The sequence below is a fragment of the Physcomitrium patens genome, chromosome 5, assembly GCF_059467195.1.
Source record: "Physcomitrium patens ecotype Gransden chromosome 5, ASM5946719v1, whole genome shotgun sequence".
Taxonomy (NCBI): Eukaryota; Viridiplantae; Streptophyta; class Bryopsida; order Funariales; family Funariaceae; genus Physcomitrium; species Physcomitrium patens.
The window spans coordinates 14,762,852-14,779,043 of NC_143414.1; the positions used below are offsets into that span (position 1 = coordinate 14,762,852).

The 16,192-nt window shown below is 39.7% G+C and overlaps 1 protein-coding gene and 2 long non-coding RNA genes across 6 annotated transcripts; all 3 read right to left on the minus strand.

The window, feature by feature from the left end:
- Window positions 1-286: 286 nt before the first annotated feature.
- LOC112282496 (uncharacterized) lies at window positions 287-3,336 on the minus strand. Of its 2 annotated transcripts, XR_012217506.2 has the most exons (3): window positions 2,402-3,119; window positions 1,810-2,058; window positions 287-1,722 (listed from the first exon to the last, which is right to left on the minus strand). It is a non-coding gene; the product is annotated as an uncharacterized LOC112282496 (long non-coding RNA). The 2 variants fall into 2 exon arrangements; XR_002969913.3 differs by having other exon boundaries at window positions 287-2,058; window positions 2,402-3,336.
- Window positions 3,337-6,619: 3,283 nt separating this feature from the next.
- On the minus strand, window positions 6,620-8,662 carry LOC112282495 (tubulin beta chain). Its single transcript, XM_024520132.3, has 3 exons — window positions 8,160-8,662; window positions 7,759-8,028; window positions 6,620-7,595 (listed from the first exon to the last, which is right to left on the minus strand). Exons 1-3 carry the CDS (start codon window positions 8,551-8,553, stop codon window positions 6,928-6,930), a joined length of 1,332 nt encoding a protein of 443 aa, XP_024375900.1. The 5' UTR covers window positions 8,554-8,662; the 3' UTR covers window positions 6,620-6,927.
- A 4,514-nt stretch (window positions 8,663-13,176) lies between these two features.
- Window positions 13,177-16,192, minus strand: LOC149989301 (uncharacterized). 3 transcript variants are annotated; one of them, XR_016503081.1, is made up of 7 exons: window positions 15,695-16,192; window positions 15,192-15,443; window positions 14,406-14,985; window positions 14,105-14,231; window positions 13,950-14,005; window positions 13,663-13,761; window positions 13,177-13,544 (listed from the first exon to the last, which is right to left on the minus strand). It is a non-coding gene; the product is annotated as an uncharacterized LOC149989301 (long non-coding RNA). The 3 variants fall into 3 exon arrangements; XR_016503079.1 differs by having other exon boundaries at window positions 13,219-13,544; window positions 13,665-13,761; window positions 13,950-14,985; XR_016503080.1 differs by lacking the exons at window positions 14,406-14,985; window positions 15,192-15,443; window positions 15,695-16,192 and having other exon boundaries at window positions 13,278-13,544; window positions 13,665-13,761; window positions 14,105-14,233.

The following is a 16,192-nucleotide window of genomic DNA, read 5'->3' on the forward strand; positions in this document are numbered from 1 at the left end:
CTCAATGTCATTGTTGTTGTTTTCATGGAAAGAAATTGGTCAAATAATGTCAATGAAGGTGGTGACCATGTGATATGTACCAAAGTCAATTGTTGCATGTGGAATTATGCTGTTAATGAACTAAAGAATCAAAGCATCCCCTGTGCCAGATTACTGGGATATTTATGAATAAGGAGTAACAGTGTGCAGATGCTATATCTTAATTTATGTTGAGCAAATCATGCATTCAGAAATGTGCTTGTTTATTCCTTTACTTCTCCTTCTTTGAGCTTCTCTTCCTTCCTACTTTCTTTCTTTCTTTCGTTTTTTTTTTTTTTTTTTTTTTTTGACAAAGTGCATTGATTAGTGGGGAGTAAGTACATGACATTCAAGAACCTGAGATCCAGAAGGCTGGGGGGCCAGTGAAGCATTAACTTTAGGAATGGGCTATATGTTACTGTGTGTTAGTTGCTGAACTAATATGCAGAATTGTGCCACTATGAGAAGAAAAAAATGGACTCCACACTATGGGGTTTCTCTACTTAAAGCTTAGAAGATTCTTGGCCATCCATGCTCTATCTCAATTACAGAGTGGTTCTTTGCCAGTCAGCTAGTTTGTCTAGATTGTTGAGGGTGAGTTTCCCCAACACTTGGCCATAGTCTACAAGACTTGCCCATATTGCAAAAGTACTTGTCAGTTGCACCATACTTCCCCATTGAAATAGAAGTCATTACATTACCTCCATACTGTACATAAGCAGATTCTGCATAATAAAGACCAAAATGTTTTGGGAGGGATGTTCAATGCAAAGCTATGATTTCACACCAAAGTTTGCATCTGAAATGTCATGAGTTGCTTTTATTTATTTTGTAAAGCTGCACACATTGCCAGGGCTGTAACTAAGCAGGAAGAGGGGGGATGGACTGGCTCAATAATGAGCCTTCCTTTCCCATCATGTGCCCTATTCATGAAGTAAAGCACTGGGTGTTTCCAAACAGGTTGAGCTTTTTTAGATAGACTGTGTCATGGAGCAATGGGACATCAACTTCTCCCCCATGATGGACAAACAAAAACATCCTACACTTGTTTTCACATATACTATTATGAGAGTGCATGTGAATCTCTGTCGTACCAAAAGCAACAATTGAAATATAGTGAACAAGCTGAAACAAAACACATTGCACATTACCAAAGTCAACTAGGCGGCTGAGTGATGTCAGTGCTTCTGTCACCTTTTGACTAATGGTTGAAGGGTTGGTGAAGCTTTGATCTCATCCTGAGATATTTATGAGCTCTGCAGGGCAACAGAGGGATTCACCATTGTGCTACTAATGTCAAAATCACCAAGACAGCTTTCAAGTCTGCTTTCAATAAGGATCTTACAGTCATTGCAAAGCCTGGTGGAGACATACCCCAAATCACAGATGTGTGAGTGCATACACCTGTTGATCCTAGGCGCACTGGGTCATGGATGGGAGTGAGGAGTCACATCGATAAAGCTCAGACTACATTACCAACAAAGAATCCTAATATGATGAGGTACAAGGCGAAAAGCACCACCATCGAGGTGGCACCCATCCAACAGTTGCCGGCAGACATCAGTACCGGTAACTACCAAGGCACATATCAGAACATTTAGTAAGGATGTGGACTGTGTAGTGGCATTCTTCTTTATCTTCTCTTGAGATGTGCTGAATGGAAGATAGCTTAACTTGTCTTGGATGCGGATTTCTGCCCGCAATCTGTGTGGAATTCATCAATACGTTTAGAAATCAATCCCGTGTGCCAGCTATTAATGGAGTGCACTTCAGGTTAGTAAAATTACCAACCTGTTATCAAGGACGCATGCTGCAATTGATAAGTTTATGCAGCAATGAGTGTCACAACTTAAGCTGACCACATCTGGAATAAAAACTTTCTAGTGCTTCACACTATCCAAGCTCTCTGTGGCTCCCAGCCCTGGCACATCAGAGTTGCTGTAATTTTCTCTCAATAAAAGCTCCCTCGAGTTGCATAACTTCACTTCCAAGTATGCTTTATTACAGTTTTGGTGTTGACATCTTGCTCCTGAACAATGTCTGTGGAAGAGATTCAATTATTAGCACTAGTAAATGGGGAATTGAATGGAGTTATTATTCCGGCATATTCACCAATATACAAGGCACATGAATTCAAAGAAAAAATTTCACTGCTTTTGAATCAACGCTGACAAAGCAGATAGCTTGGAAAGGTCGAGCTGCGGCTTCTCCAACTTTCAAACCACGAAGGACGTTCTTCTATAAGAGCAACCAAAAACAGCACAAAAGCAAGACCTCCAGAGAAATCTGCTAAGCTCATTCTGTGCCTAATACTTGCAGATTACCGATCGAGCCCAGCTCGCCGCCGAGCTCGGGAGTTTTTAAGTCGCACGAGACAACGCACCTTCCTTCATTTCTCGGCCAATTGAAATAATGAAATCGGAAGAATGTATGAAATGCGCTTCTCTTGTTTCTGGTCAAACCTTCTGAACGAGGAGTTGTGGCAGGCTGCTGTAGAAAATTGCTCAATGAATTGGCAATCCTAGCGTTGGCAACATTGCACCACATTTAGGACGCATCTCATGAGTCAAAACGCTCTTGGATCGACAAGACTCGTGGTTTTGTCCAATCTTTAACGATGCACCCACGCGAGCGCCATTGCTAAGCAGATCCAACGCATAACATGAAAGATAGTGCACTATAGTCCTCCACCACGTCCGGGCCTTTTCGCACCTAATGAAGCACGGTTAACAGCAACCTGCTTTAACATCCGCAGCTTATATTATGCGATGGTCATGAGCCATATCTACACCCACGGCAATAACAAGGATAGTTGATGATAATGAGCGTTTAGGAACAACAATTATTTCATTTCAGGTCCTGCGATCAAATTAGGGCAACCGTAAAACACAATGAGCCACCTCATTGTTATGCTGCTCTCCGGAGCAACAAAAGCAGAATGAGCAATACATGGACTGCGTGAGATAATGCTCTGATGACGACCACCATCGCAAGCAATTGCTACAGCATTGGAGGATATGGGATTGAAGAGCAGGCGAACAGATTGACTCATTTAGACAAAGTTAAAGTGAAATTCCATGTCTTACTCTGTTTCGCCTAAGCAAGCCCTAATCCTGCGGCGATTCCCAGGAAGACGACGGCAAGTTCCTTTCATTGGGAACTGTGTTCACAACAAAAATCTGTACAACGTAATATGTGCAATCCAAGGAATTCAATTAAACACCCTATCCAATTTTATGTTCTTAAGTTCATTAGAATTCTAATGTAGGGGAGACTTGATTCTGTAATGTGTATGTTTCAAAACCTTAATACTTGATTGTGAGTGTCAAGTAGGATGATGGTATGTTTGTTATTCGATGTTTATAATTGGTTCACAATATTTTGTGATCAACAATTAATCATTCTTGTATTTTGGGTTTGGAAAAATATCACTAAAAATAAACTTTAAATAGGTATTGATTGAACCTCATGTTTGAAATAAGAACTCATGTCATTTTAGAGGAGTCTCCATAAGGCTCTAAATTGCTAAAAAAAAATTGACTTCATGATTAAAGATGTCAATATTTTTGGGAAATATATATATATAGATATATGGATAGGAGAATGTTAAATTGATCCTAGCATTGGTTAAATCAACCCACCCATCAAAACCATTATTGTATTTCCTACCCCTTGTCCCTTGTCCCAACTCCCTCATCTCTTGTTCCCATTTGTGTATAGTAATAAAATAGAATCATTGTGATATTTATGTAACATAGAGATTTAATTCTTAGTGTTCTATTAGAAAAAACACAAGATGTGAATGCGTTTTAAAGTTGAGATAAAATAACAATAATAATACTAATCTTAAATAACATCTTTGGCATCTTTAGCAATACAACAACAAGTGTTTAATATTTTAGTACTATGTGAAGGTGATTTTTGTCAACAAGTGTAAATACAATTCTTTAAAATATCAAATCCTTTATAAGTTTACAATGCCATATGTGTATTTATTCTTTGTTACAATCATATATTTTCAGATGATATTGTGAATATTGACTTATATGTTCTTGAATAAATGTAACTTTGATTGATTATATATGCATCAACCAACATGGATGTAAATGACCATACTATTGAGAACATTCTTTTTTAAGAAGAAATTTAACTTTTATTGTTGGATTACTTTCCATATACTTCTTCTCTTTGATGTGCTAGATTCCACTAAAATATTATTAGGTCTATCCCTTTAAAAATTCTTAACACCTTCTTCTTAACTACAAATGGTTGTTTTGGATTGGCTCAACTACAATCATTGTTACTTTTCTTTTTTTCATTTTGGATTTTGTATTTTATATATATATATATATATATATATATATATATTTCCCCTTTTGTTATAAAACATTTAAATGTATATAAATACCAGCATATAGATTCTTAAATTATTAAATGCATATACTTTTGTTTGTATACACATTTGCCATTAGGAAATACATAGATAATAGATTTAATAATTTTTTCAATAAAACATGCATCCAAAAGAATTAAATTATATTTTTAAATAAATATTAAATAAATCTCAAAAAAACATGAAAGTATTACAAGGTACAAAGAAGGCCAAAAGAGAAGCGTATTGAAGATAAAAACTGGAATAAAAATTGCATTAAAGATAAAAGTGCAAGCCATTGGGTCAGGGAGAGGGGGGGGGGGTGGGGTTGCCTCTTATGATAAACAAACCAAAGAACAATGGTTCACAATGTAAGAAATGACAAAGGTATTTTGGGATAAAAGATGGAAACAGGAGAGAGATAAGTCAGAATAGAAGATGAGAATGGAAACAAGGGGGTTGTGATGGAGGACGCGGGATGGGAATGGGAATGACCGCTGAGGGTTAAGAATGGTAGGAGGAGATGGAGGGATTAAAACAAAGGATGTATGCTAGAAACAAGAATGGGGGATAAGGGGGTACAACTCTTAATAATAAGTATCAACTTCTATATTTTATTATCAACAACATATAAGTTTTTTTTAGATTTTATTATATTTTTTACAATCTATAATTTCCTCCTACAATATTTTTTTTCTTTGGTATTTTTTGTAATTTCAATTAATGTGTAAAAAATGCATATAATAGATAATACACAATTGACTATTTTTCTATCTATATATATATATAGATAGATAGATAGATAGATATATAGATATATCTCTTTAAACATATGATTTGATCATTTATTTCTTCCAACTAATTTATTTGTTATGTATTGTAATTTTAAAATTACCAAAGATATAGTTTTTTTTTCTCTTTAAATCTATATATATTTATTTAGATAGGAACAAAGTCATGCTAATTAGAAGTTGTATTACAACAAAATATACACACTTATTTTAAATAATTGTATAAATAACTTATTGTTAAATTTTAGTAAGTATTTAAAACTTTTGTACAGTATTTTACATTTTCACCTACATATCAAAAGTCTCAACAACCACAAAGTACAAATCTTTCATGATCTTGCCACATCAAAACCTCTCCTAGTCTCTTATTTCAATAAAGGGGCACCTCTTCTAATTGAAATGTCTAAATCATTGTTGAATGTTTCTTCTTTAAATAATTTACCTTACACTTCTCAACAATCAATAATGGATCTTTGATTATTATTATTTTTTAATTATTTTGTCTGAATTATCTTTTTCAGTTTTTCAGTCACAGTAACACCCATGATGTCTCTATTCTTTACCAGTGACATCAGATACAATGTTTTCCATGTTTTTTTCTACAAGAACATTCTTCTTGGATATGTCTTCTGACTCTAAAATTGAACATCTTTGTGCACCAATTCAATTCTGTAGAGCACTTTGAAGTCACTTTTGTGTGATATTAAGATCCATCCTGCAACAAGAATTAAATTAACTTCACGCATTCCACAAGCCACACTGGTGGTCAATGGATAATCAGTAAGGAATATTAGCTACCCTGAAAAAAGGACTCACTGATTGCAATAACCTATTCCACTATCAATGATATCAATTCTCCCACCCACTTTCATTTGAATTGTACCATTCTTCAGGAAGATATAAACAATTAGCACATAGCACCAGAAAGTTGGCATGTCTATCTTACAGTTTCAACAAGTGTTACTACCACAGCAGTTGATACATCAAATGCAACTGTCTGCCACATTTCTAAATGTTTCAGCACGATGATTGGACAACAGAAAGTTAAAAAAAAGTTTCCATGACACAACTATTTGCGTGAATTACTGGCACTAACTGTTTCGATATTTCCAACTCATACAAAAATTGCACTTTGGTTGTGAATGCATTATTGTCCAGTTGGTAACAGACGTTGGTAAGTGAGAGGATGGGCGTTAATATATTGACTATGACAGGAACCCCATACAATCGGATTAGAATTACGATTGTCGTCAAATCTCTGTGGGTGATGTTTTGACAAGGTAGGACCTACATCAACAGAGCTTGGAAAAAGAGGCCAACGCCATACTCAGTAGGAGAAAGGAAGTGTTCAAACAAGCTGACGAGGTACATCGTGAAAGTGGACGAGGCGCACCAGACCGCCACCAAGATTGCAATGAAGGAGTAAGGCAAGACTGGATACTGAAGCCAACTTATATTGCATCGAAGTTGGACAAGGTATTTACTGAAATTCAGGCAGCGGAATGCTGAACTTAAAACAAATCGACAGCAACTATATGTGCTAAGTATCATCTATACAACGACTTGCTTCCAAACTAAAAAGTGAACCAAAGGACAACTAAGACACGACGCGCTGAAACAGAATGTTCAGTTTACGGAGGGTATAACCGTGCTTTCAACAGTAAACCAGGGCCTGCAGTGTGAATGGAGGAGCTAAAAGTCAGTAACGTAAAACCAAAACGCGTGTACTCATCCTTCGGGTCGCATTTAAGCCTCTTCTAAATCCTCCTCGTATTCACCCTCCTCTTCTGCACTCGCATCTTGATACTGCTGGTATTCGGACACCAAGTCGTTCATGTTGCTCTCCGCCTCCGTGAACTCCATCTCGTCCATACCCTCGCCGGTATACCAGTGCAAGAAAGCCTTCCTCCTGAACATAGCGGTGAACTGCTCGCTCACTCGCCTGAACATCTCCTGGATTGAAGTAGAGTTACCAATGAAGGTCGAAGACATCTTCAGACCCGTCGGAGGAATGTCGCACACGCTTGACTTCACGTTGTTGGGGATCCATTCGACGAAGTACGACGAGTTCTTGTTCTGCACGTTTATCATCTGCTCATCAACCTCCTTCGTCGACATCTTGCCTCGGAACATCGCCGACGCGGTCAAGTACCTTCCATGCCGGGGATCGGCAGCACACATCATGTTCTTCGCGTCCCACATTTGCTGGGTCAGCTCAGGAACTGTCAGCGACCTGTACTGCTGGGATCCCCTAGATGTCAGGGGTGCGAAACCAACCATGAAAAAGTGAAGTCGCGGGAAGGGAATCAGGTTCACCGCCAATTTCCGCAGGTCAGAGTTCAGCTGGCCGGGAAAACGCAGACAGCAAGTAATACCGCTCATCGTCGCGGAGATCAGGTGATTCAGGTCACCGACTGCAGAAATAAAATTTCATACGAGTGTGAGGACACAAAGGCTACGGGGAGTCTAATCCGAACACAGCCATTACCATCAATAAAGGACTGGAGTAGAAAGTGAAAAATAAATGAATGGGGAATTGATTCATTACAATGAACAAATGTAGAAAATACCACTTACACGAAGGAGTGATCAATTTCAAAGTCCGGAAACAAATATCATAGAGAGCCTCGTTATCTAACACCATGCACTCGTCGGCGTTCTCCACCAACTGATGAACGGAAAGAGTAGCATTGTAAGGTTCCACCACAGTGTCAGACACCTTAGGCGACGGGAACACTGAAAATGTCAGCATCATTCTGTCGGGGTACTCCTCACGGATTTTTGAGATTAGGAGCGTTCCCATTCCCGATCCAGTCCCTCCTCCCAAAGAGTGGCAGACCTGGAAACCTGCACAATCACGCATAGATTATTAACCATCTCGTAACAAGCATCGTGCAAGAAGATGTGTGATAATATTCACCAAGAAAATGTGAATAAGAAAACACAGTGATCCACAGATGGATCACGAGATTACAAACCTTGCAAACAGTCGCAGCTCTCAGCCTCCTTCCGCACCACATCCAGAACAGAGTCAATCAACTCAGCTCCCTCGGTGTAATGTCCCTTCGCCCAGTTGTTACCCGCACCAGTCTGGCCAAACACAAAGTTATCCGGGCGGAAAATCTGTCCGTAAGGACCAGACCGAACGCTGTCCATGGTTCCAGGCTCCAAATCCATCAACACTGCGCGCGGCACGTAACGGCCGCCGCTGGCCTCATTGTAATACACATTGATGCGCTCCAACTGCAAGTCGGACAGACCCTGGTATGTCCCGGTAGGGTCGATCCCATGTTCCTCGCACACAACCTCCCAGAACTTAGCTCCGATCTGGTTACCGCACTGTCCTCCCTGAATGTGCAAGATTTCCCTCATCTTCAGTGTGCTCTACCTCACGAAAGGAACAACAGACCTTAGTTCCGGCACCAGAAGGTGTCGCGGGAACCTCCGGATACCACTGGCAACAAGGGGAGGGATGACAGTCCTGCAAGCACAATGAAATGGATTGCGGCAGAGGGAGAAAGATAAAGGAACCCCCTGCCCCTGGGCATAGGTGTTCCTCGAGGGAGAATTTCTTGAGACCGTTGGATCTTATATCGAACGTTCGGAGATTCTCGGGCAGCTCAAGGTAAACTTTTGGTTTCAGAGAGGTCAGTCGAGTTTTGAACTCACCGCAAACAGCAACAGAACCGTTCAAACTCAAGGTCTGCGGTACGAGTGGGAGGGTTGCTGGATTTGAATTCCTTCGCCGAAATCTATCTCTACCACAGGTAAACGCTTTAAAGCTGTTTGTCTTCGAGTGGAACATCGACGAGTAAAGTAGATTTTTTTTTTTTTTTTTTTTGTTTCGCGATTTTTTTATATTGTGGAGTTGAATTGCTGTGTCACAAGTGAGCAAAGTCGCTTCACATTTCAAAGTCGACTGAAGTGACAGTTCCGGAGCCCCGCTCGGAAGCTTCGAATCAGACCTTGAAATCGTCGTCGAGGCTAAGAATTTAGAACATCGCATGAAGCCTACGGGATTTCAAAGTTTACTCCGCTTTCGATGAGTTGTTGCATGCCCTTTCCTCACCAGCCAATGGCTATGCTCAGCTTTCAATACCTTCTCCTCGGCTTTTCTTCGTGTTTCCCGTGCCGCCATGTAAGACATCTTCCTCAGGTTTATCAGAGATCTCATATCTGGCTTCACGGATACCCGCATACATCCCACTGTCTGGATATAATTAGTTAGTGTTTCTTTGGAAAACAATCAGTCCCGCACAGGACACATTCCGGTGGTTATTTAGGCATGGTTTATTCGGTCCGGCTGAAGAGGATAATCTGCAATGGATCTGGATCTGCCGATGTGGTGCCGTCATTACTGGATTTCTTAACTAGTTCGTTCACTGCCCCCCGCGACTCATTCTGAGGGCATGGATTGCTTCAATGCCGCTAGAGTGCACTAACGCCAAGTGAAATGAGGTGTTCATGATCCCTACGGACTCGCGCCCGATGGAGCAGGTTACACTTGCAGTGGCAAATTGGAAGCTTATCTTCAGAGCTCACTCACGTCCCGCGCCTTCTCGACTAAGGACACATCCTGCGATTAACCTCCAAGTCCAGCAAAACCGAAGTCGGCGTCGTATTCTCCTTTCTAAAGCGTTCATTGTAAAGCTTGTAGGGACTTTATGAGACCTAGAGAACCACTTTTATGAAGGCATAATCATCTTAAGCATCTGGGTGTGACCAACCCCACACATAATTGCACGGGTGGATCTGAACTATTGCCTTTAAAATTACATGTATGTCAAAAAAATAATGCAAGGTTTTGCTTCGAATATTCAAAATGAGTGTGCGCACATCACTGTTATTATCCATTCCAAAAATAATAAATAAAAAACAAGCATAATGCCAAGAATATGGTAATAGGTATACATACATAATTTAAACTATACAAATCTTCAATGTATGATGAATTGCTAAATATTATAGTTTAAAACAATGTTAATTAAAAAAAAATCTAAATAAACGAATTATGTCTATACAATTTATGTTTGTATGTATACATAGTTCGTTCTACATTAACAAATTGGATTAATTAAAATTTTCAACTTAAAAAGACGTGTAGAATTTTGAAGTTCTGTTGTTATAATCAAAGTTATGAAAAATATGTAACTGCATGTATTATGTTTTTAAAATAAATTTATGAATTGTCTTCAAACTTCTCTCATGTGCAGAGATTTCACATAATAATTCATTCAACTTGCAAATAAAGTGAAAAAAGTATTCTTTTGCTTATTAAACTAATATGATGAACATCTTCTTCTTTTTTATTATCTTTATGAAAGCACAATGTAGCCATAGTTGTAGTATAGATGATTAGTACTACAATGCTGCACTCATATTAGTAGATGTTTTATGCAATAACATAACTACAAATAGAATAGTTCATAATTAACCACAATAAAATATAAATTTAGTATACACCATTTTCAAACTAAGTCTATTCATATATATATATATATATATATAATGGTAAACATGGATGTTGTATTTATAATATCATGTCATTCAATAATGTCTTTTTTAACATTTAGGTCAAATTATGTGCATTCAAAAGTTGATGTTCAAATATTATGTCATTTTCAAACAACAAGATATAATAAAAATATACTTTTATAATAATTTATTTCATTATTTCATTATTTCGATGACTTTACTACTAAAATAAATTTATACTTCGTTATTTTTTCAGAAAAATTTGAAAACATGTATGCTAGTTGAAACATATTTATGAAAACACAACACACTAAATAGATTCTTTCAGAGGATTTTTGAATTAACCCACCTATATCTTAAATGGATCTGTTTTTGGTAAAATATAATTATTGTATTTATCAAAATAAATTTTAATCATTTCCAACATTTGACATCCTCAAAAACTTCTCTTCTCACCAAACCTTTTTTGATGATCTTTCTTCACAATTCACCAACCTCTCTCTAATGTAAAATTATCAATCTTGCTTGTTTTTCCTTCAAGTTGCTTTATTACAACCCTTCCCAAGAGTTCCATTCTCCACTTCTCACTCTCATCCTCTCATCTCATTGCAAAATCAACACATCACCAAGTGTAAAATTGAGAGATCAATGACGGAGTGCAAAGTTGTGTGAAGTGCATGAGGAGCAAAGTGGAGAAAGTTGGGTGAATTTAAAATTTCATTCGTTTATATCTATATATATATATATATATATGTGTGTGTGTGTGTGTGTGTGTGTATGTGTGTGTGTATTTGACACTCATTTTTCTCAAATACAAATCGTGAATGTCAATATTTTTTTTAATGTTTACACTTGACATTGCAAGTGTTACTCAACAACAGTAAACTCATTATAATCCAAATAAACCTAAGTTTAATCACATCAGTTTTAGTTTACACCACCACCATACTGTCAAAAATAATAAATTCATCAAATTCTATCATTGACCAAAAAAACAATCAACATGTAATAAAAGTAAAGAAAATGATAAAAAAACACACACAAAAATCTTCTACTTACTCCACTTTTATATGCCAAGGGTGTTATTAAATAACTGTAATTCCAAGCAAAACCATTTTCTTCACACCTTTAATTCCTATATTTATTGAGAATTGTGGAATTGACCCAAGCATTTACTATATGAACCCACCCATCCTAACCATCATAAATATATGTCCCACCACCGGATCCGCATCAGTCAAAAACCAATGAAAAAATGGTTGAATCCTCAAACATTGATTGATGATGGGTGGAGCAACTTAATAAATGCCTGGATCAATTTAACAATTCCTTATTTATATCCTGGAGTAAATTGTTCCCGCAAACAAAACACATCGGTTCCCAAACGCAAGACGTTCCCGAAAGAGGGCGGGACAGAACCGGAGGGGAAGGGCAGCGAGCAAATTAGGGTTTCAAGGGGAAAGGACAAGAAGGAGCAGCAGCATGTGGCTATGGCAGGGATGGGGAGAGGAGGCCTGCGAGGCAGGCAGGCTGGCCCTCGCACAGCTCACATGGGGCTGGAAAAATCCTCTGCCGCAAACTGATGGAAAATCCTCCTCTCACTTTCTCTGTCTGACATTCTCCAACCGGCGGTGGTGGGCGCACTACAGCATCATGACCGCGACGGGGCAGCCGCTTTGCTGGAGAGCTTTGTGATTCATTGCCCCTCGTCGATCAAGCGAAGCTCTCCATCGTCGAGGTGGGGAGAGAGAGGGGGATTATTATTGCATCGATGTTCGGAGCCCCATCTCATTATTTCGGCCGGCCCCTTGTCATTGCTGGAGCCACACCACGAAGGCAATGGGAATCGCGTAAATGGCGCTTGTTATTCCCTTGAGGCACCGCCAATGTCGAAGGCCCACACCATCTTTTGCCATGTCCGAAGCCCAGGGACAACGTTTCAATTGTTTCGCATACGAATCATGTCGTTCGGGCAACCCTACCACTTCCGTGCAGTGATTATGGGGGGGGGGGGTCAGGACGGTGGAATTGCACTTCGTCTCAATTCCAGCGCATCGATTCGTCTATCTGAGTCGATGGAAGTCCAGAAAAAACATGGTTTAGTGGGGTGAGTACAAAGTGGATGATCGCTTTCTTGGGGTAAGCGGAAAAGGAGGTATGCAGTACCTGCAGACACTGTAATCTTCGTGACCCCATTAAACTGCAATAACAGAACCCGGTTCCATTTGTATACTGTTCGTGAAAAAATTATTACTAAATTTCAAAAGTGGCAATATTCGAGATGATCTCGGCCAAGGTCAAAAAGGAATGGGGGGTTGGACACTCAACCAAGTACTAAGCTTGTATTCCTCCGCAGGAAACTGCGAAGAAAAGTAAAATCGGCACTGTTGCATCAGATCAGAGACATGTTCCTGTTGCAGGTCCTGACTGGACGTGATCAATGCGTTTTGTTGAGGGATTTAGGAAGTAAGGAAAATTTTGGATGGTCATACTGCAGATATGTGACTGCAAAGGGCCAACTAACCAAAAAGTGTGTTACTTAATGATACATTTTCAAGAGAATTGAAAAAAATGGAAGGTTTCCTTACTACAGTGATCAAGAAGTCGTTCGAACACAACAATGGCGTGAAATCAAAATGAGAAGGTTTTTTCAAGTCTGGTCATTGCAAACTTAGATCGAGCCACTTATTACGAACGATCACCCTTCTGCTTCAGAGTCAGGAGCGGAGGCCAGAAGCAACGGACTGCAATCGTAACAACTGTAAAAATGCCGAGCTGCTGAAAGCTTCTAACAGGGCCGTTCCGTCACCGCCATGTTGTCAGACAGTTTCTTGGGCATGAGATTTTGTAAGGTTCTGGTCCCAGTAGTCAGGAATGTCTGCTACATCCTGCGTGGTGCAGGAGTTGACAAGGGACACGTCAGCAAGCCCTTTCTAGTTCACCCTAATTCATTTCTGCATTCATAAAAATAAGAACGTCTAAAACAAGAGAATGGAATAAACTCACACATCCATGGTCAGAAAGCTCAGTGATGAATGCAAGCTTCTTTCGAGTTTCAAATCGTAGTTATGATGAACTCCTTTGCTGGAGCAAGTTGGAAAGGATCTGATTGATTGATGCAAAGCGACGTCAACATCTTAAATCAGGAGAGAGGGACTCTAACCACATGAAAGTTCTTTACTACCAAACCATGTACATTGTGTGACTGGGTTGCGGCAACAGTTCTCTTGAAGTGTTTTGAAGCATTACGATGGTCTGAAGCTTTTCAGCACGGAAAAGGTGGGACTACTCACCTGAAACAGAATAATGTGACTTTCAAGAACTGCAGTACTCTCACAGGTGACAGCATCTACGCAGTCCAGGGGATAGTATTAATTGCATCTCAGAGAGAAAGGACGTCTTCCAAAATCCTGATATAGAGATGCAGAGGAAGATATAACATCCTCACCCATCATTGGACTAGCTTCGCAAACTGGGGGCTCGCAAGGGGCTGGCTATATTTTGACCATACATACGGCTGCACAGACTTCGGTACCTCAAAGAAGGCCCCAGCGCACTTGAGCTTTAGCCGTCATCTACAAGACGGAGTAAATCAATTAAAAGAAGGAATGACACTTATCTGATGTTTATGTAACAAGAAAACGTTAAAGCATACATTCACCTGAGATGATGTGATCAAAGTGCAGCAAATCTTCAATACTCAAGCTTGTTAGTGCAATTCAACAATCGAGCAAAGTGGTCTCACTTACCTCAACCCTGACTGTTTAAAACTGAAAGCCAATTGTACCAACCTCGATTCAAAACCAGGTTTAGAGGGCGATACAGGGTAAAACAGACGGTCTTAAGAAATATCGCAGAATAATTATCCAGCTTAGTGGAAGATTGAGCGAACTTCCTGAAGCTCTTTGCGAGGAGCATCTCCAGGAGACGGATTTGCAACGACATACTCTTCGGTTATGTTTCATAATCACGCGGACTGTAGTGCTTTTCTAAATGAAGATTGCCGGTTCTGAAGAGAAGGATTCAGAGTGCATAAAGTTCAAATCTTTGATGTGACTCCAGTAGCTTTAAGTATATTGGTGATCATTGATGAGAGCTACATTTTCTCTAGATCCCCAACCTGCTGATGCGGACCGTCGCTCTTGTCCATAATAGGCATGGTTGGATTGTTATAGCAGCTGCATCTTACCTGCCGTCTCAAAGTGGAGAAACTTCAGCGAAAACAACCTCCGATTCAGTAAGAATCACTGGAAATGCATGCGAAAACTTGAACATGCTTAAAACAGGTAAATGAAGTCTCCCCTGGTAATCTTGCTGGTCATGAAAATCCTGTAAAGCATCCATTACTGGCATAAAAATACTAGAATCCCAAAGTATGCTGAGATTGCTCCACAATCTTATGATATTGAGCACTTGAAGGAATTTCGGTTTCATGCACAGCACCCACATCTTAAGCGAAATAAACACGAAAAGACGATAACAGTGTTGCATAACCTCTCTCCATTCAGATGAACTAGCTACTGCTTCCAATCTACCTTCTCATTTTCAAAAACTTGTGAACCGCAACCAAAATCAGGTGATCGAGATCAATGCTGAGCAGACATTGAGCATCTGTTGTCCTCGCCGCAACTTTGAAGATGATTAACTGATGAGATGTTTTAGTCTTCATATATATTCAACTTGAGTTTCCTCTGTAACAACAAAGCTAAAACCAAGCCCACCCTCCCTCTCTGTTGCTTTCTCATTCGCAGAGAATTCGTGACATCCTCGATTTCTCCCTCACAAAACTGCCGAATTCCCATGAATAGAAGATCAGAGAGTCGAGACCATGTACACCCATTATAAAAACCACCCCAATTTAACATAATTTACCGCAAGCTAAAGTAACGCGACTTCTTCAACAGCCAATGCTCGCAAGGCTTGCCGAGCAAAATCAGCTTCACATAGAAACTAGTACTGCGTACAACCATCTAAATCACAACCAGGGACTAACGAGAGAAGCAAGGACGCTCAAATCTAGATTCCATAAACTGCGCACCTGATACATACAGAATAGCAGATTCTCGTCCGCAACTTCAAGCTCTTTATCCTCTTTCTTACCACTTGTGAAATGATAGCTAAGTCTCCCCTCTCCACAACCTTGAAGACAACAATGCCGATGATGTCCATTTCAAACAATCAAACCTCCATTCTGAACTCATTTCAGGCCACCTCCACAACGAACAACAATCCTAAGTACCAAACTAACGTGCACCAAGGACCAGCCTCGTGTTTCTGAGATAAAATTAGTAGAGCAAGGAGCGAGACCAGTGTTAGCAGACAAAGAAATTGTGAAGTATGGCAGCGCAGCTGTGTGAAAAAAAATCAAAAATAATAATTAATGCAACGATGACGACGGCAAGGTTGGAGTCGCGTAACGAAAGCGGGGCATGAACCATTGGAACGCAAAGATGAACCAGTGGCAGAGAGGCGATCGCCATAGCCAAGAGCTCTGCTTCTTCTTCGTCGTCTTCTTCTTCATGAATCCAGAGCGAGC

Bases quoted from the DNA above. Each gene is read 5' to 3' on its own strand.
- LOC112282495 (XM_024520132.3), bottom strand. From the start codon at position 8,553: ATGAGGGAAATCTTGCACATTCAGGGAGGACAGTGCGGTAACCAGATC. The intron at 8,029-8,159 runs GTTTGTAATCTC...GTGATTGTGCAG, and splicing joins GAGCTGCGACTGTTTGCAAG to GTTTCCAGGTCTGCCACTCT. The intron at 7,596-7,758 runs GTAAGTGGTATT...TTATTTCTGCAG, and splicing joins GAAATTGATCACTCCTTCGT to TCGGTGACCTGAATCACCTG.